Raw genomic sequence first — 25,232 nt, 5'->3', positions numbered from 1 at the left:
CACACAATTGTTTTTCCTGCTTACCTGAGTTTGCACCAGGTTTCAATGAAAATCATATCCAAGCTTGACGACACATTCAGACCCCTGACCATCCCTCCCACACGTACCCAAAAAGCTATTTAAAACTTTCATAAAGAATGATTATTATTTAAGAGGCTGCCTCCACTATCACGGTGTCACTGCAGCAGTGATCCAGGTATTATCCTGGCAGGCGTCTTGGCACTGCTGTTAGTGCTGTTGTCATGCTACTCTTGCCTCGTGTCCTGTAAGGAAGAGACTGGGAGAACCTGGGAATGGAAGAGGAGAACAGCCGTCTCCTTTTCACTTTACAAAGGTATTGAGTCTCATGCTCCAACTTTCCCCAAGTCCACACAGGTCCAGAGATTTAATCGGGATGACAAAAGAAAACAGGTGGCAGCATTTTTAAAATGTGTGATTCGTTTTAGAGAAATGAAAGCAAAGTGTCCTTAAAATGCAGTTTGTCTGAAGCAAGGTTTGAATCCAATTGCCCCATGATGCCGGCTTTTATCATCCACCTATTAAAGTTTCAGACATGCACTTTTGTGCTTTCTCCCATAAACACCTACAAAACCTCCTCATTGTACCTTTCAACGCCCTTCTCAGAACTCATACTGTGATGCCTGCAAAATACTAGACAATGGTTAGGGTGCTGTTGTGTTGAGACCACAGGCTATCATCTGACCAATGCTATCTGATTGTTCCCTTGTACTATGTCTTTCTCCATTTGTTGTCTCATCTTATACTTAGTAGTATATGCAGTAGGTGTCTTTATGAACCAACCCCCAACGCCCCCCACCATCTCTCTACTTGCAGCGTAGCTACACTCCGCCAGAGCCACAGCAATGCTGTTTATCATTTCCCTTAAGAAAGCTGAACTTGGAGAGACAGGAACAGCACTGAGCACCAATATCATCGAGTTAGTGTCATTTTACAATTAAGCTTCTATAGAACCTGTTGAAAAGAATTCTGTACATGTAGTAGAGCATAGAGTCCCTTCTACAGGAAAGGGAGTGTTCAACTGTAATGTACTAGGAGGAAATATTTATAACTTCTGTGCTCTTTTGAATATTTATTCTCTCTCTCTTACCTTCCCCCCCCCCCCCAATCTCCGACTTGTTTCTTTTTATCCTGTCGGATTACTGTGGTTTCATGAATAAAGCAGCTTATTTCCTTAACCTGTTGTACTGTCTCCTACCTGCAGAGTGGTGCTCTGATCAGAGAATGGGGAGCTGAAGAAGGTGGTGACTATACTCATCACGATTTCTGTGACATATTTCTCCAGGATGGAGTCAGCGTGCTTTCGGTCACTGGTGTTGTTACATGTCTACAAAATAATTATTTCTTTTAGAACACATCTTAAACTGATAAATATGAACATTTAATTTCTGTGATTTGGAGCATTAGTTCTGAATGGACTATCCGCCACAGTATTCTGTGTAAACCAAAATTACTCATATAGCTAGGACACACAAAGCCAAAAGCCTTATACTGTCATTTTTAATGTGCATCATATAGTATATATAGGAGAGGAAAAATTGGATACCTCAGAGCAAAGAATGCAGTATTATAGGTAGGAATGAGATGCAATGTTTTCCGATGGGGAACTACTTGGTATCCCAGGCACAAAGCCATTTGGAAAAATAAATGCCAAGTGCAGGAAAATTGCTCTAAACCTGCTAAAATACGTCAAATACGGTTGGGGAAGGATCCACATGACCTGGCCAAAGTGAACAAGCCAGTGGCAGAATAGAAAAAGACATACGATGCAGAAACAAAGGGTTTTGTTTGTTTGTTTTATTTTAAGGGGAAAAAAAAAAAGAAGAAGAAGAAGAAGAAGATCAACATGTTCCATTGAACATAACTAAAAATCCACAATCACCTAAATGGAAAAGCAGCCAAATATAAATTTGAAATGAGAGGAGCCAGTAAACAGCTTCCTGACTTGTGCTTTAAGATACATTGTTCCAAACCTCTGCTAATTCTCACCACAACTACGTCCGTTTGCTCTTTTAGATTTAGGTATAGGTATAGAAATCCTTACCCGACAGATGTCAACCAGGAAGTTCTCAAACAGTTTCCACATGTGATTACTGGTGTAAATCTCTTTCATTTCCACTTCTGTGTCCACATAGCAATGATTTAGGAAGTTGATATAGGCAATTTTAACCTACAAATGGAGAAATCAAAATGATTAAAAAAAAAAAAAAAAGAACTAAATGGGCATTTTTAGTCAATGCAAGGTCATCACATTAAAACTGCTTTAAAAATTTGTAGCTGAATTTACAGAAACTATTGTTTTCATTTAAATATTGGTGAAATCCAATCCCATAAATAGCAAGACATCTGCAACGAAAAGTAAAAAGCCAGAAATACTGCAGCCACAATTCAGCATAATGTTAATAATTTGCACTTCTGTTCAAGATTGGCAATGTACCTTACATATATCAATGCGCTCAGCCTCAAACACTCCTGGGGAGTAACCATCCCCATTTTAAAAATGGGGGGGGGGGAGGATTTACACACACACACACACACACACACACACTTCTCCCAGCTCATAGTCTTGTTGCTTACCCACAGGCCATTCTTTCCAGGCCAAAACAGAGTGATTAAAAACAAACCTCACTCCACTCACTTTAATACATTACACAGGCAGGTAGGCAATGTTTAATATCAGACCTCACCTCAGGTATGCAATCTTCATGAGTTACTACTCTAACAATGTCATCTAATGGGAGGAGGGAGTTGCACTTGATTTCTGTGTAGACATTTTTGCCCTCGGTGCATACAGCAAGCAGTTCTACTAAATGGATATGGTACATCAGAGGACTGTTTTCATCCATCCTGTCCCGCTCCGATCTCATCATTTGGACCAAGGTCTGGAAAGATGCTCTGTCGTTGTAGAACACAAGGACGTCTTCTCCCGCATTGACTAGCTATAAAAAAAAGAACAGCTTTCTTCTGGGTTCCATTCTGTTATGTCTCCACTTAAGAGATTCTACTGGAATCAGACCATTTCTAGTACACACAGATGCATGCGTACCTTCCATTTATCCAGCCCTTTTCTTCAGAGGACCTCAAACCTCATCCTCTAAACATTTCACTAACAGGCTGAAGGGTCCCCCCTTTAATCTAAAGCTATATATTATCGGTGTACTGGAATGTTACGCCCTTTTGCAATTACTTGTGAGTTCAATAAAACTTCAGCCCACCAGATCCATCTGAGGCTCTGTACCTTGCACTCTCTTTCCATAGTTATAAATGCTTTCTCTGAAGTATGACATCTTCCCCTAGTCCTCTGTTCTAAGTGTGTTATGCCCTAGAAATCTATCACTTTTAAAATCTTTAATATCAATGTCAGTTCAACTGGCTCCTCATCAGTTAGATAAAAGTTCTTTCAAGAAGCTTCTGACTTTTCTGTAGTTATGTCATGAAGATTGCCTCAGCTGATCTGTCTGTAGTGTTAGCTTGGGGCACATGATTCTGTTCAGAGCAAAGTCCTTCGAAACCTCTGAGTGGTAGGACCTCAAGGTTGGGTAATTCCCCATTCCTTACACAATGATTTTCAACAAGCAGATAGAGGCATGATTAAGTCCTACGAGGCAGACTTCCATCAACATTACATTATTTCGGGGGGAGAGGGGGCTCCCTCCGAAATAATGCACTTTTCAGAACAGCTCAGCACTCCACCAGCCTCTATCAAGAACAGTAGGATGGATAGCAACCGAAAAGAAAGGGAGCTGCTGAGCACTGTTAAAAATCTGCCCTGCAGATTTCAGACACATCCACAAACACAATGCACAGAGCAAAACTCACATGCAAAGCCACACTTCACAGGGCTGGACTCCGCAACGAGCAGAGTTCCCTCAACTCACTGACTTCAACAGGAAAGAGGGTTGCTCAGCACTTCACAGGACTAAGTCCACACTGCACAGCTGACACTCTGCTTTAAGTTTAACTACAGCATGTGGAACAACATCCAGAGTCAAAAGTCCCAGTGAAATTGATGCATTAAGGCCAGAAGCTTAAAACAAAACCAAACACCCCACACTTCGGATCCCAAGGCTCCTCCAGAGGAGGAGGCGGCTAATTAACATCCTATTATCAAATAGGCAAATTCACTTTTGTACAGATGGATCCTTTGTGACCGAAATTAAAGGGAATTTGTTCCATCATTTCTCACACCTCCTCACCCTTCCCTCCCGCCTCCCTGAGTTCACTATGGCCCTAACAAATTGCTGTGGACACACAATCTTCTCCTACTTTAAACACCCATCGAGGCGCCAACCCTTTCAGCTGGTTAAGGCCAGAAGAGACTCCCCATCTGAGTAAGTCCCACATCAGGTTGAACGGGAAAAGTTTAACAAAAGGGAAGGATTTTCCTCCCCTCCGCCACCCATTTTCTTGAAGTGATTTTACTGGAGAAAGACAGTCCTTCCCTTGACTCAAACCCATTTGTGACAGGCTGGGGAATCTATGTACGACTTATTAATTCCATTTGGTTTTATGAATTTGCTGCATCACTGAATGCCTCAGTGTACGTGGAATCTCCCATCAGGGCTGGTAACCTGTCTCTCCCAAACCAGGGACAATGGAGAATTATTAACCTGAATGGCTCTCATTCGAATGGGAACACCTTCAAATAGTGGGATGGCTGAGCCCTAGGAGACCCAGTTCAACCCAGCTTGGCTGTAGGGAATGAGAAGAGGAGCAACGGAATTCCCCTAAAAGGGGAACAAAGAGACAGAGGTGTTGGTACAGCCCTTTCAAAACACAGAAGGACTCAGAGAGAGGGGAACAAAAAGGGACAAGCTTTAGGAAGGAGATGGGACCTATGGATTGTGGGACCAGACAAAGCTGAAGGAAGCTGATTGCACAAGTCGGAGAGAATCAACGATTCACAGACACAGCCCTAAGCTGCAGAAGTCCAGCCCAGCAGAGGGACTTAGAACCCTGAAAGGACATGGACCCAAATCCCAAAGAAAACTCAGGAGCGGTGACGTAACTGAAGCAGGGAATATCATCTAAGTGTTTCTTGAAGATACCTGTATATGTCGTGCCCTCTAAAGTAAAGAGTGACTGTCCTTAGAAATCCTTCTGTAAAGTCTATTTCTATTTGCTTCAAGTATCACATGTCCCTAAAGGGATAAACTATAAATCAGAGTCCCCAGAAGGAGGGAATTCTGGGAAATAGTTTACTTAAGCTACTGAAGTGTTTTGGGGGTCAGCACTGGTCCTGGGAACTTAGGGCAACTGAGCTACAGGGTCCCTCTTCCAGAAGGGGTATCAGAAACATTCTGTGCCCAAAAGTTTTGCATTGAGACCGTGGCCAGAGACCATGCTGGAGCCTATCCAGACCAAGGGACGTGTAAAAGCACATGGGCCCATCTTGAGGGTGCAAACACAGCAGTCTGAGTGTGCAGCAGTGGGAGCTTGACTAGGGCTGTGGCACAAGTGTACTTTTTTTGTGGCACTAGGGAGGATAACTTTTGAGATACACTAAATGTCATCCTTCCCATCCAAGGGCGAGGAGCATGATGAAGCAGCCTGAGCCCATAATAAAGCCTTGTGCGCTGTGATAGCAGCACATCACTTGTACATTGTCCCAGTTGAGAACGTCACTTTCTTGGCATCCTCACCAGCAAGAGGATAAATATGTCACTTTCTACTGAATGCTAGTTGTGTTTTTTGCCCAGGAGCTTACAGAAATATGCATCTCTCACCTCAGCCATAACCATATCTTGGCACTTCTTAATGAACTTTCCTTCCGCCTTCACAATTGTCTGCAGGAACTTTATGTACTGGACATTTCTGCCATGAGTTTCAATACAGTGGACAAAGTGCTGAACGACTCGCTCATTAATCTCACTGCAAAGCTGGAAATTGTTCATGAAAATATGTTGCATTGTTACTGCCTCCAGGATCTAATGAGGGGGAAGAAAAGAAAAGGAAAAAAAAAACAAAACAAAAAACAGTCACACATACAAGTCAGGACAACTTCAATGAATTTGCAGGGAACATGACAATACAAAGAAGGAACTTCTCAGAGGAATCAACATTTCAGTACAGAGACTTGTATCCATCAGGGATACTCTTCTCCATCCACCTCTGCCTCTTGCAATATAACTGAGTGTGCTAACCAGATGCTGCTCCTGCCAACATTAATGAGAACAAAGTGCTATCCGTTTAACTAGTCTTGCATAAGAACTGGCCCAGAGGCCACGACAGAGGTCAGGTTGTTCCACTTTCTTACTACAAAAAAACATGGTATTAAGTTAATCACTTCTTACCCCTGGGTTAAGGAACAGGTTTATATGCTTGTGCAGCAATGCTTGGTTCTGTTGGTTCCCAGCACAGAAATTCTGTAAAAACGCATGTGCAAGTTTCATTATCTCCTGCATCCTTGTATCTTCCGCCTGTGATTGCATGACACAAAGAAGATGGGATTAAAAAACAACCCAAAAGTTCACTTTCAGGTGAGCTTTGGGTGGAGCACAATACCACCTGTTCCACAGAATTTTCAGAGTCACATCTCTCTCAGTAGAAAAACAAACCTCTCTCCATTATAGACCTCCAACCAAATTAATCCACTGATAAGAACTTGGCCCCCTTTATGATTTTAAAAGTTGTGGCGAACAAAACACAATATAAATAAGTTATGTCTTTCAGATCTGAATATGCAACATTCAAGCTTGCCAATAATGCACTTTAACCCCTTGAATGTTAACCAAACATACCTAGTACATAGGGCAAACCACACATCAGGTTCTTTCCCATACCTTTGGACTTCATAGGAAGACTGCCATGAGGTCCATTACAATGGAATTCAGTATTGAGGAGCTTGAAGATGATGGTGAAGAAGAGATAGGAAGATATTGATGCAATAACAAAATTCAGCTTCTGTTCACAGGAGTAAGTACTCTCTATGTCTGTGACTTAAGTCCGAGGAGCAGAATAGTTGAGAAGGTGCAACATGTCTCTGACTTAACTGACACATAAATGCATCTCAGCTGGGAGTAACAGATAGTCAATGCAATAAAATGAGCCATATTTCTTTGATAAAAGCATTTGGCACCCAACAGTTGGTCAGTGCCCTGCTTGAAATGTTTGTGGTTTGAGGTCATGCTGCAGTTCATCTAAAAAATCCAATCAGCATAAACGGCAGGGTCAGCAGAGAGGCCAAGGAGATCAACTTACTTCCACAGCCAGGTTGAGGACTAGTACATTTCTATGGTTCTATGACAGTAGGGAAAGTTACAATGCAAGTGCTCATGCTGCTTCTGAGTATAGGGGATGAAATCCCCTATGTGTTTCATTCTCCAGCATATTTCACAGTTAATGCTCAATTTATTTTTCCAAGGCAAAATGTTAAAAACAACACCCCCTCCAAATCAAACCAATTTGGGGCTTCACACTAGATAATCTGTTCTGTTTTCAAACTGGGCAAGATTTTCAAGATCGCGTCCGTTCTATATCTCTCGTCTCTCTGAGGCCATTCACCTCACTCTCTGGCAACCTACTACCCTCCAATACCAAGAATGCCTAAAACCATGGCATTAATTTCTGTCATACCTACAGTCACCAGGGGGAGGCAGTAAAAAGATTCTAGCCAGCAGTTGAGTGGAGTGGCTGCATGTGAAGGAAAGTCACAGTATTAATGAGGCTAAGAATGCTGTGAATAAAACTCCAGTCACCTGCTCGATAGTGCAGAGCACTCCCCAAGGGCTAAGCTGTCTCTATACTCAGTCACTGTTTTACTAGAAAGCTGATATTTATCATGTGTGCTTAAAATATTTGTATTGTCTTAGGGAATAGTTTACAATTCTGAGGCTACGCCTGTATTACTAAAAAGGTATTTTTTTTTACCATGGGATAACCACTTCTTGTTAGCTATTCTGCTGTAAATCTTGTTGGAGAGAAGTTGCTGTCATTTTTACTGCAAGGTAGCTAGGTGAGAACAACACTATACATAAGAACAGCCATACTGGGTCAGACCAAAGGTGCATCTAACTCATATCCTGTCTTCCGACAGTGGCCAATGCCAGGGAACGAACATAACAGATGACCATCAAGTCATGCCCTGTCACTCATTCACAGCTTCTGGCAAACTATGGGGGACAGTGGGAATCTAATGCATGTTAGTTATCCTGCAGTAAACACATACCTGATTTTGGCAATGAGGTCAAAGCTTCAGGGCTTGGCTATCCGGGGACACTAAGGAAAATTAAGCCGAATTAACTGAAGGTGTGAATTAGGTAAACTGCATTAACCCCTCATTCAGAATTAAAGATAAACTGAATTAAGACCACTTTAATTCTGAATGAGTGTGTCCACACAACGGTTTAATGCATTTTAACTAATCCACTTTTAATTCACACCTTTAGTTAGTTTGAATGAACTTTCTTGAGTTCCCCAGTACAGACAAGCTCTTGATCTGATTAACTGCAATAGACCAAGTTGGTGCTTCAGCAATTAGCTTAGAATCTTGTCTGCTGTCATCAGAAGTTTCACACTTAACCAAATACTTATATAAACCATGAGTTAATCCTAAAGAGGCATGAATATTTACAATAGCCAAAGGTAACTGAAAGAACTAAGGTTTAAGGAGATCTCAGGGAGCTCTTAATATTAGTCAGCAAAACTATAAAGTAAGGAAATAGTTGTGTGCAATACCCACCTTCTCATACGGAATCTGCAGCAGTTCCAGAACCACCGTGTGAGCTCCCATGTTCCGCAGCAATCTCTGCTGCTGTTTCCGGCTTTTTCTGACCGAAGCACTTTCCTGAACACAGAGTTTGCTAAGCCGAAGCAAAATCTGGGAGAAGAAATTTGCTTTAGAAATTGGAATTTTTTTTGTTTCGGTTTAAATTACGTTAAGATGGAAACTTCCCTGACCTGAGCAACTCACAGTCTAATGACAGACAAGCAGACAGACACTGGGCAAATGGGAAAAGGACATGAAAAAATCCATTTACAACGAATTCAGGCATTTGCCAGCCAGGAGTCGAACCTAGAAACTCTTAACACTTACAAGCTACCACACACGGGCTTCTCGTTGTACATTAGTTTTAAAAGTATTAGACGATACAATGGAGCACAAGTTCCTAAAGAAAGAGGGCAGATTTAAATGAGCTTCCAGACTTTCCTGCTTCTTTTATATCCTTTATAATCATAAAAATTTGGATTTCCATTGAAATAAGCAGCATTGATGCTAAATTTTGGAATAATCTGTTTTTGTGGAAAATATGTAACCCGCATGTTGGCTATATTCCAGATGTCTCATTGGAGTTGGGATATTCTACTACTCAGCAAATTAGAACTCAGCAAGTAATTTTTACAGTGTAAATGTGACTCAGTTTTTCCTGTTTTTTAAATTCAGACTAATATCGGAGTTGCACCATTAGTTTATACTTAAATTTAAAGAAACCAAATCTTACCTCCTTCACCACTCGGTAATTATAGCTGCTAGTACTTTCATGTTTTTGTGACTTGCTGTGGCCTTCCTAGGGGCAAAACCAATAATCTATTAATCGATTAGAGTATTTTCTTTGATAGCTCCTATGGCTGAGAAATACGGGTATTAAACTGAATCTGTAAAGACCAAAATTGACAGTTGTCACCTTACAGTTTCATGACAAGACTGAGGGTATTAACAGGGTGGATAAAAATCAATGAATTTTTAAATAAATAAATAAATGAATAAATCAGATTTGTTTTATTTAAATTGGATTTTTTTGATAAAAAGCTTTTTGAGGAAAAAAACTATCTAAAGGTGGTTTTAATTAAGATATCTTTGAGCTATAATGTATCTCATCATGGAATAGGGATTATAAATTCTAATTCTATACTATGAGACAATATACTCATGTAATGTTTAAGAAAAGTTTTGTAAATGAGTTCCAATAGTTCATGATTTAGGGACCCAATCTTATGGGGTTCCAGGATCTTCTGTATAGATTATTTAGGTTAATCATTCTTTCTACAAATGGGACTCAGTGCTCAGTCTAGAAGATACCATCAGAGATGCTTAGGTTTTGCCGTTCTCAAACTGTGGATTTGTGTCTCCAGAGATAACATGCTTGTTAACAGCAAAAATGTTTTTAAATAAATAAATAATATAAGAGGTGAGAAATAACAGACCTCAACCCTATTGTCCCTCTGCAAATTTGTGTATACAGAGTCAATCCCTTACCTCTCTCTAAAAGTGCAAAGGTTCAAAAAATTCAGTGAATAGAAGATTGCTGGGTGCGGAATGGATCTGGACAAGGAGAAGAAGTCTGGAGATAAATGTGAGAAGGGAGGGACAGGCAGTAGAAACAAAAGTGAAACTGTTTGCACAGCATATTCCAGAAGTCTTGAGGTCTTTCTGAGTGTAGCCTTCATTGATTTAAGATCTACCATACCGTTCTCTCACTAGAAGGGAAAACCTACAATGGCACCTGGCCATAAAAGAGACCCAGTTTGGGAGTATTTTAATGAAGTTCCTCTACCTGTGGGTAAGACAGGCATGTGTGCAAAATGCAAACAGTGCAACAAAGAAATGCAAGGACTGGTTGCCCGAATGAAACAACATCATGAGAGATGTTCCTTCTCAGGAGAAAGCTATGTTCAAGATGATGAAAGGAACATGTCTGAACATGCAGGATCTTAAGGATGGAAAACATTTTATTTCATATTTCTTTCATAAGGACTGCCTGTCTTCCTTCTGGACTATTCTTGAATTCTCAAGTTGAGCAAAAAATATATTTGTTACTCTATGGTACTATCATTTTAGATGCAGTGGTGATAAAAAATAAATAGCTGAAATAGGCAAATCTTCCGGTTACAATTTAACCTTTAAAGTAGTACTGAGTGTATGGTAATAATGATTAAATAACTGCATTGATTTATTTTGTTTAGGAGAATCCATCCTCAACATACAGGATTCTGAAGACTATCCTCTTTCAAGATCACCATCATTTTCTATAGTTTCAGAGAAATCTGCCAATGATAGTGTTTCAGTCCCATCATGTATGTCACATAGCCACAGTATATCACCTGTAGCAAAAAGAAAAAAAATATCCATCATCCAGGAACAGCCATAAATAAGTTTGTGATAAGAACCAGTAGATTACAAAAAGAGGTAACTGATGAAAAAATTGCCCAGTTTGTTTATGCAACAAACTCTCCTTTCCGTATGTTTGAGAACCCACACTTCATTAACATGGTTCAGTCACTAAGACCAGGATACATTCCACCCAACAGAGCAGCTGTCACAGGCAAACTGCTGGATAAAGTGTATGAAAGAGAAATTGAGCAGTGTGCAAAAGGCGTAGAGGGTAAAATTGTTAACCTGAATCTTGATGGGTGAAGCAATGTCCACAATGATCCTGTTGTATGTGCTTGTGTGACAGCAGAAGAAGGGAATGTCTTCCTTACAGAAACAATTGATACATCAGGAAATGCACACACAGCAGAATACTTACAAGTAGCAGTAAAAGCTATAACAAACTGAAAAAAAAATCAAATGTCTAGTACGCAGCTTGATCACAGACAATGCTGCAAATGTATCCAAGATGAGAAGAAATTATTTGGAAGAGAGTGAAGAGATTCCCAAGCTAATAACATACGGTTGCAGTACCCATTTGATGCACCTCCTAGCCAAAGAATTCAGTGTTCCAGAAATAAAGGCTAATGTTGTTGAAATTGCAAAATACTTCCATAACAGCCACTTTGCAGCAGCTGTTCTGAAAAAAGTGGAAGGAACCAAACTAACTCTCCCACAAGACGTGCGATAGAACTCAGTAGTGGACTGTTTTGAGCACTATATAAAGAATTTGCCTAATCTGATGACAGTTTGTGAACAAAATCGTGAAAAAATAGATGGCACTGTCACAGCCAAAGTTCTCAGCATTGGGCTTAAGAGAAATGTTGAACATATGCTGAGTACCCTGAAGCCTATTTCTGTAGAATTGAACAAAATGCAGGGAAATAGCTGTTTTATTGCCGATGCTGTTGAAATTTGGAAGGCACTGAGTGAGATCTTAAAAAAAGAAACATGCAACGACAGAGTTAAATTACAAGCTTAAAAAAATGAATGGGACAAGCACTATCTCCACCTCATTTTCTTGCAAATATTCTCCATACTCGGTACCAGGGTCAAAGCTTAACTGCTGAAGAAGAGGAGTTGGCTATGACATAGACATCCAGCAATCAACCCTCCATAATGCCAACTATAATAAACTTCAGAGCTAAGGGCGAAATATATGTTTGCTGATGATGTTTTAAAGAAAAATCACACCAGTGAACTGGTGGAAGTCACTTAAGCACTTGGATTCAGAGACTGTTGAAGTGATAGTCTCATTTTTAACAGCAGTAGCTTCTTCTGCCAGTGTAGAAAAAATATTTTCTTCCTTTGGACTAATTCATTCCAAATTGAGAAATTGTTTGGGACCTGAAAAAGCAGGAAAGCTTGTTTTTCTTTTCCAGATTATGAACAAACAGGAAAATGAACGTGAAGACGACTGAGTTAGCTGCAGAAGCTAATATTTTAAGTTTATCATGTTGACCTGGCTGACATAGTCTATTTAATTTTTGTTTTTTTAATATTTCATTTCACTATTTTAGTTAAAAACAATTTTAACAAAAACAAACCTGATTTTAAAAAACGTGAACGTTTAACTACATTCAAAAATTCATATGCTTGTTTTGTTAAAATATTATACGTTTGCTGTTGAAGAAAAAAATCCAAAATACACAACGTTGTTGTTTTAGTTAAATAAAACAATTTAAATGTCTGTCTGGTGATGTTCTCTTCCTAATACAACATGGCAAGAAAATCCTCCAAATATTAATCATTAACCTGTTGAATTGGAGATAGATCACCTCCCAGTGACTTCATAAATATCTGCTTCAATTACCTTTGGTAAATAAAATAACCAAACAATCATTCATTTTCTGATATAGCTGTAAAGCTAATCTGAAAAGTTTTCAAAATAAATCATTTCAAATGTATAGTGTGTAGCTTCTAAAAGTGAAACCTACATCTATCTCTGAGTTGTGAAGAATATGTATTAAGGTTATAACAACCAACAAGAATGCACTTTTATGTAGAAATCCACGATTAAATCGAGTCTTCCTGACTAGTGATTTAAATCATGATTTAAATCAATTTGGTTTAAATCAAATTCACCTGGGTATTAAAAAGTGGTTTTGTGTTAAGTCACAGTAATCCCTCTGCCAGAGTACAAGGGTAGAGTGTTTTTACAGAACAACAACATCCTATCCCCTCTTTATCAGTTGTCACACTCTGTCTGCAGTCATGCATTCCCCACAACATACCTCTCTCTCCACTATTATTCAACTGAAATTATATTAATTCTGTAGAGCAGATTTTGGGTTCTATCTGTATGAAAGGCAATGAATAACTTATTCTTATTGACCACTAACAATAGCTATTCACGTCCACATACTGTTAACTCCCATCACTACCCACCTCTGCCTTATATTTGATTGAATCTCTGGCTTGCTGTAAACAGCGGAGTTAGGTCGACCTAACTGTGATAGTGTCTACACTACAGGCTTGCTTCCACTGATGTAAATGCCCTACTACACCGACATAATTCCACCTCCACGAGAGACGCAGGGCTTATATCGGTGTAGGTAGGGCGACCCAGTGTCCGTGTAGATGTTGCCTTACTTACATCAGCTGTTGGCTGTCTTGTCAATTTCATGGCTCCACTGGAAAACTGGGTTTCCAGCTCCGTAGCCTGGCAGCTGACTGGACTCCAGGTGTGGATCTTCCCACCAGAGGTGAGAAGCCCCAAGTGCTCCCTGCCCCGCACTCCCAGCTGGGAGCGAAGAGCCAGGGTGCAGCTGGGCTCGCGTCAGGGAGCTGTAAGCCCTGGTTCACAGCCCCCACACTGCATCTTAAATATGGTACAGACATTATTTACCCAAATGGATATTCCAATAGTTCACATAAATTGACTACCAAGATGCAAGGGCTTACCTCCTTTTTCTTATGTTCGTTTTCACCTGGTGCTCCATCCATAGTCTCATCAGGACCCTGGCCTTTGTAAACCCAAAGTTCTGATTTTTCCACAATAGACCTCAATTGGTCCAAATCTTGTTTTATCTGCTTATAGTTGTCAACATCTTGGCTGGTAACAAGCAGTTGAACCTTATATGAATGCAATCCATTAGTTGCACAGAGATTTTAAAACTTGCAACACATGCATGCAGAAAGGGGACATATACATAATAGCCACACATACCTGTTTAAATGCTTGAAGAACTTCTTGTCTCTGACTAAAATGCCTGAAGAGTAGCTGAAGTGCCCCAGATACCAGTGGAGGGTAATCGTGCATGGTTAAGTGGAGCAAAACTCTAAGGAAAGTCCTGCCGCCATGATCATCCAAATCTAATGGGGTGTTCTCGTCACTGAAAAGAACCAAATGCAGAGTAAACTAACTTCTCCCCCACCTTAATAAAACAACCAACTTTTTGTATACAGGAAATTATTGCAGCTGCATTTATAATTTTGCTATGGAAACCACATTAAAATTAGAGCAATCTGGGGCTCTCATTTGCTGTTGGCTTTGAACAAGTTAGGGACAACAGGAGCACTATCCTCTGTTGGATGGAACGTCAGATCTGCTCAAGTGTTCCAGTTTGTCATTGATCTGCCCTCCAGTGGCAGGAGGCTTGAAGAGATGATATAAGCAATACTACTAGTCCCTGCTAAATGGAACACAAAGTCCTAGACTCCTGGGTATTCTGTGCTGAATGCTGTGTGTTTGCAGTTAGTTGAGCATGGCCAAAATATCAGTAGAATCAGAAGTCTCATACTCAAGAGTTGTGAGATTCATCTAGGCTGTAAGTAAAATTCTCTTCAGATCTACACATCAATACTCAAGCACGCTCTCTCACATGCAAGCGCAGAGCAGAATCATGAAGCGATTACACTTGCATGAAAATCTTCTACTTGGAGAAATCCCTGCTTTTTGATTTCTTTGCTTTCCTAGCTTGAAGAAAGGCTTTAACTCTTTTCTTGGCTTTTAATCCTAAAGGACATTACTGTTTAATCGAGAGAGCGCCTTTATAGCCAATGGATTTTTGTACCCCCAGGTTTAAAAAGGTGACTGGAATACTCACTCTGTTACTGGGGACACAAAGCTACAAAACCTTAAATTTTATTTTGTTGAGTATGCTGGTACTTAAACTCCAGGCTATATAATAATCAGAAGAGCCTCACGTGTAAGACAACAGGTCACAGGAAAGTGAGTTGGGTGGAAACATAGGAAACAAGTATGATTATTTTGAGAGTCTGGTAGATTTCCAGAACATGCTGAGCGTAGATGCAATTTAAAAATGTATAAAACAGAAATTTAAAACATTTACTTCTATTGGTGAACAATTACATTTAAAAATTCCTTTTTGGAGAAGAGTCTTAAATTCCATCAAAGATATTCTGTCAAAACAAAAGTTTTCAAGCAACTATGTCCATAGACGTACTAATGAAGAGATACTTTCCTTCCGCCAAAGATCCCTTCAGCTTGTTCTTCAATATGTTCAAAGTCTAAGGCTCCTGGAAAGTAGAAATACGCACATAAGATTATTGTGTCAGAGATACAAACTGTAGCTGTTTTGGCAGCCTAAAGAAATCTTAAGTTGTAAGTGGTAACACAAATTTAGCAGAATGGACCAATATGAGCTGAATAGTATGTTGATTGATGCTGTCTGAGAAACTAATGTAAGGCATTTCTTAATGATCTCTATTCACCAGTTAAACTACTGAACCACTTCACAGATAGCCATGTTTCTTCCTCCATCACCGATTTTTAGCTTATACTTTCAGTAGCTGCTTCAGAGCAAAGCATTGATGGGAATTAGCGTCTGACTTGATGGGCCACCATCGACCCCAGGAAATGCCCTGCATTTCTGTTATTAATTGACAGCTTTAAGCAATTAAACCCTTGATGACAGGAATCACTTTCTAACATCACCAAGGCCTTTGCCCCTCACAGCAGGAGGTACGTGCCAGAAGGTTAACAAGAATTACTATTCTAGAATAAAAATATACGAGGCAAACAATGTCTGCCATATTCTTAGAAAATTTCCCAAATGAACACTGCTTCCTGGGAAATAAATATGGAAGTTTTTTCCTCTCTGCTATTCCCCAATCTCACTTTTTCTGACTGGGAATACCTAGAAAGCTTAGTCAGGTCTAGGTCCCATTGTGCTAGTCATGGTACAGACACAGAGTAAATGTCAGTCCTTGCTTTTTGGCAAGGAAATAGCTAAAAAGTTTTAGCTAGAATCTTAGTAATTAGAGGATATGTCAATTAGATCACCTAGCCCACCCCACTGCCTGCAGAGGCTGGTGAAGCCTCATCTCAGGTAACCATTTTGCTCACACAGGGCTGGATTTATGAGGTGCTAAGCATTAACAGTTCTCATTGAAGTCAGCAGGAGCTGAAGAAACTCTGCATCTTGCAAGATAGGGTCCTTGACATCTTACTTTAATTCTGGCCTCCAGATTCAAGTTCCCCATTATAACAGGGCCCTGATTCAATCTTTCTTGTGAGCAGTGGGCACAGCAAGGGGAAGATACATCTGTCTGAGAACTATTTACACTCTTTCACTTTAAATTCACATTGAATACAACAAGTACATAGATCTGCACTGCTTCAACTCAAGGGGCGTTCTAAGCAGCCTGACTACAAAGGCCCAGACCAGAAGCCTGTCATTCTACCCTCCAGTCCAAGAGCAAGAGACACTACAAGAGCAAGAGACTGGAGTGGAAACTAAAATATTTGTTCTCTTGCGGTGCGGAGAAGTTACACATCTAAAACCTCTCTGGCATCTAGAGAACAGATCCTCAAATTGATTTAAAAAATCCTATTTTCAGCACAATAAGTCACACAGATCAAATATAAATACTTTAGTTTAGGACTTCTCAAGCCTTAAGTGTTTCAGATTCTGGCTACAGGACATCACCTCTCTCCCTAGGTGATACCACAGCAGTTTAGCAACATCTGAGGGGCACAAGTTTTCAGCATCGTGGTTTTAATCAGAAGAGACCCAGTGCGGGGGCCTTTGCTGTACAACTTCTTTCCCACTTTGGTCCACCAAAATTCAGATTTAGAGACCTCCAGGAAAATCTGCAAGACTCACCTTTTTTCCCAGGATTTGTTTTGGGAGGAGGTAGATTGGGTTGGAGGCTACTTTGCTGGGGTAGTGGTCAGGTAGATTGTGGATCACTTTAACTTTGTTTGAAAATAACAAGGCAAGTCCTTGTTTGGGGCCATGATAAATTAATTTTCAAAATGCATTTTAAAGGAATTTTGTAATGCTCATAGAGACGGAGACGGGTACAATTACTGAATTCATGGCAACAAGAGGGAGTGACAACAATTCTAGTTTTTGCTCTACGTGGAAAAGATATGCAATGTAATTGTCACACTTAGAACCTGATTTAGCAATGTTCCTGACTTCAGTGGGGCCACTCATGTGCCTAAAGTCAAGCATGAGCTGGAGTACATTGCTGAATCAGGACTTCGGTCATTAAGGCACCCCCACCATTTCTTTAAAAAGCTTTTTATGAAATAACTAACCTGGTACATTAGTTGGGGCCTCTTGGTTACTGCTTCCAGTAGGTGATTCAGAGGTCTGTGCATTGCTTTCATCGAACTCGCATTTAAATATACACAGTAGGCACGAGATTCTGTAATCCAACCTCACATTCAAAATAAACTGATGATTCAAAGTTTTTAAAAAAATGGAAATAGACATGTTATTTTTACATCACGTCTCTATACCTCTCAAGACTGTAACACTGCACTCTGTGTAAACTAACAGCTGAGATCCACATACTCAGAAAACTGCAGATTTTACTATGAAGGGAGGGGAATGAACCAAAATCCCTTTTTTAAGTAATCTAAAATTCAGTACTTTGGGGGGTTTTATTTTAAAAGATTCTATTTTAAAAGATTCTGCTACAAGCGTAACCAAATGTATAAGGTCAATTTAAAGAACCATGAATGCAAAAATATCTAAGAAAGATTTAATGGGTACTTCTATGCACCTCTTTCCTCCCGCCCATTACTGGAGTACCTGAGTGCTTGACAATTTAATGTATTTATCCTCACAACACCCCTGTGATGCATAGGCATTGGTTTCAATCCCATCAACTGTCAATGGAATTCAGACTCAGAAGTGCCAAAATTCCTTCGGAAAATGAAATGTAGGCTCCTAAATCAGTTAGGCATTCTGAAACTGAGCACAACGACATTGAAATAGCTTTAAAAATCTGGGCCTAACCAAATTGCCAAAGGTCACGCTTGAAGCTTAAGACAGAGCAGGGAATCAAACCCAGTTCTTATGACTAGACACCCTAATCAACGTACCACACTTCCTTTGTAGATGTGTCATAGGGTTTAAATAAAACATGTAGTATAAACCAATCATTGGTTAAGAGTTCAGTCAGTACTAACGGAAACAGGCAAACATGAACTTTGATATCCTGTTTTACAACATTAACATCTTACTGCTCCCTTGGGGAGAGATGTACCATCCAAGGAGTGTCTCGTATCATCCCTACGTAAGAAGATATACTTACTTTCATCATTAATCATGTATTTTGGCAGGGATAAATATTGCTACATTTGCCCCATATTTAATAAATTCTGGTTTTAAAACCTTAAATTTATGTCTTCTCAACTGTTTAGTCATCAATACATCTTTACAAGCATGGATACATTTTCCTTGATTTTACCCCTCCCCTTTTAACAGGGAAAAGTAAGTAACAAACAAAGGACAAAGCCTCTCCTTATGCCTTTTTAAATGTTTTAAACCCCTCAATCTTATAAAAAAAACAAAAACAAAAAAACAAAAACACAAAAACCCCACCTTTAAAAATTAAATCCCCCAAATTAATAGAACAACTTTGAGTCTGGACATCTAAACTTTCTACCTCAAGATCTGAATTAGAAGTAATCTACTTTCCTGTATAATTATATATTTTATTCAAGAATCCTATACAATTTTTATTAATTTAACTCCGTTTCTAATTTCCCTGTTCCATTATGACAGACTGCATGATCATGTCCAATATACTGCTCTGCTTTAACAATTACTGCAAAAATGGGGTCAAATTTTGTTACCCATGTTTTTCAATAATGTTGTCTAAAGTAACAAGAGAATCTACCATCAAACGCCCCATTCCAGCCCATAAAAGTGATATTTATCTTTAATCAGGTTTATAAATTGTGATATTTCATTTTATCCCACTGCAAGCCTTCTGTACACACTGTTTCTTCCATATAAACACAAAGCCAGTCCCTCACCTCGCTACACAGAGGACCACTGGTGGCTCAAGCAAACTCAATGAAAACTCCTTATGTGTAGCTTTATTGCTGTTTGGCATTCTTTTACCCAGCGGGGGTACCAGCAGCATTTAGGCTATGTGAATTAGACTGTAAAAATCACCATAAGGGGGACTGTTCTCCTTTCTGTCTATAAAGGGCCTCTGCTCACTTTTGAAGCATTATCATTACCACAACGTTATATCTGGCGGAGGGGGGCTGAAATCACCCTTATGGCTTCATGGTATCAGTGGCTTATAATCAAGACTGTTAGGAAAATGTAGTGACCAGTCAAATGTGTTTTATTCTATATGCAGGACACTTCCCCTGCTGTAGAGTTATCAAACAAAGGCAAAAACAACAAGGAGTCTGGTGGCACCTTAAAGACTAACAGATTTATTTGGGCATAAGCTTTCGTGAGTAAAAACCTCACTTCTTCGGATGCATCCGAAGAAGTAAGGTTTTTTCCTCACGAAAACTTATGCCCAAATAAATCTGTTAGCCTTTAAGGTACCACCAGACTCCTTGTTGTTTTTGTAGATACAGACTAACACGGCTACCCCCTGATACCAAACAAAGGCAGTTTACCTAGCCATCCACTATAAGATACCCTAGAAAGTTACAAGAAGTTGTTTGATGGGGCAGGCCAGGGGAATATTAACTATCCACTTAAGGCAGCCAGCCCTATAAAAATTATTAACTGTTAAATAGCACGGTAAGTGGCTAAAGACCTGCTATGCCAGAAAGATGGAGCGTTGACCTTTAGTTCAGCTCTGAGTCACCCATGTGCACAACTAGCAACTCCCATTCAGAAGATAATCTCTGCCATAGGGGTGTGCAAAAAGTGTTTCACAGGGTTATGTGTTTGCCTCTGCAACACCTTCTAAGCATGAGAAGACTATCCTGGCAGCAATGGACTGGAAGGGACCATCTCCTCCTAAGCACTCCCTAACATCTAGTTAAGATGTAGTGTCAGATGCAAGCATCACAACACAGGATTTGAGACCCCACCTAACACTATATTCCACTGTATCTCTAGTACCTGAAGTATTTCGATGATTTTCAGCTTGGTGTCCATTACCAGGATATCTTCTTTCTCTGGTTCACTCTGTTTGACATTACCCTCAGGAGCAGTAGCAAGTGGAGTAAGGGGCAAGAATCCACCACCTCTGAGTACAACCTGGGTCATCAGCTCACCAACCCCATGAATTGATCTCATCACATTGCTCCCTTCAGAGAGGCAGGTAAAAACACAGTAAGAATAAGATAAGTGCACTTTGCATGCACCAAGAGGATAAGTGGCCATTCACAGCTCATGAAAAAACAAACCGGCTTCATATGAAACAAAGGGATTATTTTCAAAAAGACACAAAGGGCAGTGAGGCACCCACCCTCCTTTAGAAATCTTCCCCTTAGATTAGTCTCCCAATTAAAAAAAAAAAAAAAAAAAAAAAAAAAAAAATGGAGATATCCCATCTCCTAGAACTGGAAGGGACCTTGAAAGGTCATCAAGTCCAGCCCCCTGCCTTCACTAGCAGGACCAAGTACTGATTTTGCCCCAGATTCCCAAGTGGCCCCCTCAAGGATTGAATTTACAACCCTGGGTTTAGCAGGCCAATGCTCAAACCACTGAGCTATCCCTCCGGAAACCACCAAGAATTCAGTGGATAAAAGGGAAAATGTTGATGCCCATTTCATGTATTCAGATAAAATTAATGAGGCCAAGAAATCCTCCACTTCCACTCAGGAGTTCCCCATATAATTTTTTTCAGTCTTACCTTTACTTTCTTCTCCTTTTGCCATTTTGGTAATGGGGAAAATAGTAGCAATATGCACGCAGTCTAATATAGCCAGGAGGATTTTGGTTAGTCTTAGGAGGTCACAGAAGTTGTAGAAACCAAAATATATCAGGTTTCTGGCTAAGTTCACAACCTATTAAAAATGAAAGTATTGATCAAAACCCTTATTTTTGCCACAAAACCTCAGTTTGTTTCTTGACTTTTAGTTACACTTATGATCTTAATTGACCATTTGTCTGACCCACTCTTTATAAGCAAATTCCATTATGTTTTATAGTTCTTTATTCTAGTAATCAAAATAAGTTTGCTAATATATATCTACAGGTATATTTACATGTCCAGGATTGCAAGACTTCTGATACCTACTGTAACTATTCTATAGCAAAAAGCATGATATATTTGTTGACGTGTGGCAGTAAATAAAGTAAGATAGAACTTCTTTGGGCTTGACCTATAAATGCACATTTTACATAACTGTTATTACATCAATTGGTAACCATTAAACAGACTCTCACCAGAGGGAGTTTTCAGAGGACTACAAATCTAGTCAAATCTTTAATACTGCCAAGAACTGGAATTTCCCTACAAGACCCAAAAATATACTGTTTCTTGACCTGTGCAAATAATTTTTACCAAATAATTTCTATGCCTAATGTAGCCTCTTTTTTCTGCGAGTAGGAAGTGAATCTCTTGAATGTATTTGTTATTCAAAAGTACTGAATGATTTTTCTTTAGCTATGGATTATTTACGAAACATTGCCCTGCATATTCATGACAGGTTATTCAAGCTGTTTGTTGTAACTGGTAAGGTAAACTATATGATTGATATTCTACTGTTCTCTTACTGGATGAGTGTACAACCGTTTCATGCACAAACACTTGTGCATGCAAACAAAGTCTGGGTTCCACAAACATTTGTGCCACTAAAACCTGATCTTACAAATCCAAGTGGGCACAAAAGTGAACATAACTACTGCAAATTATTTTTAAAATACAAGTGAGTATTTATTTATTTATCCCACATTAGCACCTATTCTTGCAAACGGCTACTGACTTCAATGGGCTGTTTATATGAGTAACGATTACTCACAAGGAGAAGGGAGTTGCTGAAGGTTAGTACTCACATGTAACCTCCTCAATTCAACTTGTATTAAAGGTAACGTTGTTTTACTTTAGAAAAAGGGATTAAAAATAAAAATGGAATAATTACCTCAAAAGTGAGTTTGTTTTTCTCTTTATCAGAGAAAGGGAACCTCTGACACACCACATCTCTTAAATACTCCTCCACAAATTCCATGGTTTGTGCGAATCTCTCCTTAATTTCATCTTTGGAAGTTCCACTACTGTCATAGCTGGAGGGGAAAAAATTAAACTTGAATGTAAAATGCACATAAATAGAATTTTTTTTTAATCCAAGTTTGTCAAGATCTAAATAAGGTTAAGGCTGTTAAACAATTTATCCCAAATCAAGGAGACAGGAAGCTGAGACCATAATTTCCTGGCTTTTGCTGCTTTGTCCCATATGCTCACTTTGCACTATTTTAAAAACATGTGAAAAAGCGAGGTTCGTACCAATAAAAAGAAAGAAAGAAAGAAAGGAGGAAAAACATTTTCCTAATGGAAATGGTGACAAGTGACATACAGCAGGAAGAGAGCAGATGTGACCACGAAGTGCTAACTCCGGATACAAACGGGATTTTTTTCTGTAAGTAAAAACGTTTAAACTATTTTATTTTTTTAAATATACATTCTAGATCAGTTTTTAAAGAAAAATCCACAATTAGGACTATGGATGGTAGTGGAAATCTTTTTTTAAAATTATGTATTATTGGAAATAGTTTGCCTGACTTGAGCACTTATTTTTCCCTTTAGCTTTTAAATCTCAAGATGCTCGATTGGATTTCCTTCAGAAAATTAACCTAGGGGGAGGAAAGTTTAGCAGTGAAGTATTGCAATGAAGCAGTAGAGATTTAGAGACCCCAACTGAACAGAATACGAAGTGTTTATTCCCTGGGACCAGAAAAAACAAATAAAAATCAGGTTAATTTTTATCTTTTAAAATATCATCTTGCTTGGAACATCTGAACACATTAAAGTATTTTAAAAATTATTTCTATTACAATAGTAACTAGAGGGCACAACCGAAAGATCGGAATCCCTTTGTGCTAGGTCCTGTACCAAAAGATAGTTCCCTGCCCTGAAGAGCTTACACCCTGATTAGACAAGACACACAAGATGTGAGAGGAAACAAAGGCACAAAGATTTAAGACTTGCCTAGGTCACGCAGCAAGTTATTGGTAAAGTCAGGAATAGAACACTGGTGTCTCAAATCCCAGCCCAGTGCACTATCCACTGGACCACGTTGCCTCTTGGGGAAAATAAAATGCAGCAACCATACAAAATAATTGAGCTTTTCTATTCAATGAAGTTCTTCTCAGCAAGTGTCTCCACAGACACGTTTTTAATACCACCAGGCTTCAATACCAATAATAGACTAGTGAGATAGCACCAGTAAAGAAGTAAATAAAGATGACTTATTAGTGTAGGGTTTGTTTCTTTTTAAATTAAAAAACTATTTCATTTCCTGCTCTTTCATACCTCTCCATCAAGTACTTACTCATCAATAGCAATTTCAGAAGGTATCTCAGACCACAGACGAGCATACTTCACTGGCGTTACTTGTTCTTGGGGATCACGGTCAACATGCATATGCAGCATCAGCCGGCAGAACGATGCTCTCAGATCATACGGTAGGTTTTCGTCAGACATACAACGAAGAATGAGATCCACATCCAACTGGCCAGATATTTCATTTATGGCCAAGTACTGTCGATCCAGGCACATTCTAGCAAAAAGATTAAGCTGGTATCTATAAGAGAAGAAACTTACACCTTAGTTTCCAGAAGTCAATATAAGGAAAGCACCTAAAAATGTCAACAGTGTTTAGCAATTAATGTTTTAGTTAAAAAGAAAATGTTACTGATATTAATCAATAGGTACGGGATGCTCTAAAAATAGAATAAATCATTTCCCAACACAAATAAAGGTATTAGTCACAGGTAGATATAACAATTGAGTTCATGTACTTTTTTTTTCTGCTCCCAAAGGATCTAGTCAACAGGAACAGAACAGGCACCTATCATTTAAATGAATGCAAATACAACAGACTCTAATAATTATTATAACCCAGCAACTAAAGTTTAAAGCACATGCAGAGTATGAGTGTTTATATAGTCCTTACCGACCTTAACTCTAAAGAAGGTGGTTTTTCAATAAAAAGATTAAAAGGCATTTAATTGAATCTTATTCCTTTGTATCCTAGTCCATGAAATTTTACCTTACAGAATTGCTTCCTACTCTCTTCATTATATATACACTTTATATATACACTCATTGGTTTGTTATTGAAAAGTTAGAAGAAATTACTGTTAAGAGCATTTAAACAATTCTTTTTCGGGAAGAACTCCTAAGAATTGCATGGACTTCGCAAACAGATAAAGGAGAGAAAACAAAGTTACAACAGGTCCACTTTGGGCCTGAAACTCTTAAGTAGTCCAAATCCAAAACATCCATTCTAATCCCTTTTAACAAGTTTACCAGATGAATTATTTAAAGTTTTTAAACACAATATGCAAGGCCAAAGTGATAAGTAGTTAAAAAGGAATTCTGGTGGTACTTTTTGCACCACAATAGCCAACGGTCTGTCAAACTATTCTCAAAAGTTTATAACCCAGACACAGGAATTTGGTCTGAGATGGAACTTGGAATTACAATGCGCCAAGAAACTGGTGTCTAGCCAAGTCATCTGGAAGCACTGCCTCATATTAGAAGCATGGCTTAATAGTGCAAAAAGGCAAAAAAAAATAAAAAAATAAAATAAAAAACAAAACTTCTTGGGGTTTTTGCAAGTTCATATAGTGTCCCGGTGAGAACTTCAGGACATCTACTAAGTCTGGAGCTCACAAATAAAGTTCTAGAAATGATATAGAACTGTGGTGGCATCTTAGAAAGAGCTTTTTGCAGGTTACAACCAACCTTTTCCTTTACTCTGAGTGCTAGCTCACCT

General features: G+C 39.1%; 1 protein-coding gene across 3 annotated transcripts in view; it reads right to left on the bottom strand.

The window, feature by feature from the left end:
- Positions 1-25,232, bottom strand: part of ITPR1 (inositol 1,4,5-trisphosphate receptor type 1) — a 246,665-nt gene that overhangs the window by 110,789 nt on the left and 110,644 nt on the right. For all 3 annotated transcript variants that reach the window (XM_054034479.1, XM_054034481.1, XM_054034482.1), the window contains 15 exons: positions 23,784-24,035; positions 22,377-22,518; positions 21,146-21,299; positions 20,410-20,597; positions 17,619-17,757; positions 15,517-15,589; positions 14,277-14,442; positions 14,012-14,182; positions 9,459-9,524; positions 8,699-8,836; positions 6,312-6,437; positions 5,745-5,945; positions 2,706-2,957; positions 2,063-2,188; positions 1,217-1,345 (listed from right to left, as the gene is read on the bottom strand). In XM_054034479.1, the coding sequence (XP_053890454.1) occupies positions 1,217-1,345; positions 2,063-2,188; positions 2,706-2,957; positions 5,745-5,945; positions 6,312-6,437; positions 8,699-8,836; positions 9,459-9,524; positions 14,012-14,182; positions 14,277-14,442; positions 15,517-15,589; positions 17,619-17,757; positions 20,410-20,597; positions 21,146-21,299; positions 22,377-22,518; positions 23,784-24,035 (2,323 nt within the window). The remainder of the gene's footprint in view (positions 1-1,216; positions 1,346-2,062; positions 2,189-2,705; positions 2,958-5,744; positions 5,946-6,311; positions 6,438-8,698; positions 8,837-9,458; positions 9,525-14,011; positions 14,183-14,276; positions 14,443-15,516; positions 15,590-17,618; positions 17,758-20,409; positions 20,598-21,145; positions 21,300-22,376; positions 22,519-23,783; positions 24,036-25,232) is intronic.

The sequence above is a fragment of the Malaclemys terrapin genome, chromosome 7, assembly GCF_027887155.1.
Source record: "Malaclemys terrapin pileata isolate rMalTer1 chromosome 7, rMalTer1.hap1, whole genome shotgun sequence".
Taxonomy (NCBI): Eukaryota; Metazoa; Chordata; order Testudines; family Emydidae; genus Malaclemys; species Malaclemys terrapin.
Note: the sequence above shows the minus strand (reverse complement) of the source record. Positions and strands in the feature narration are given on the sequence as shown.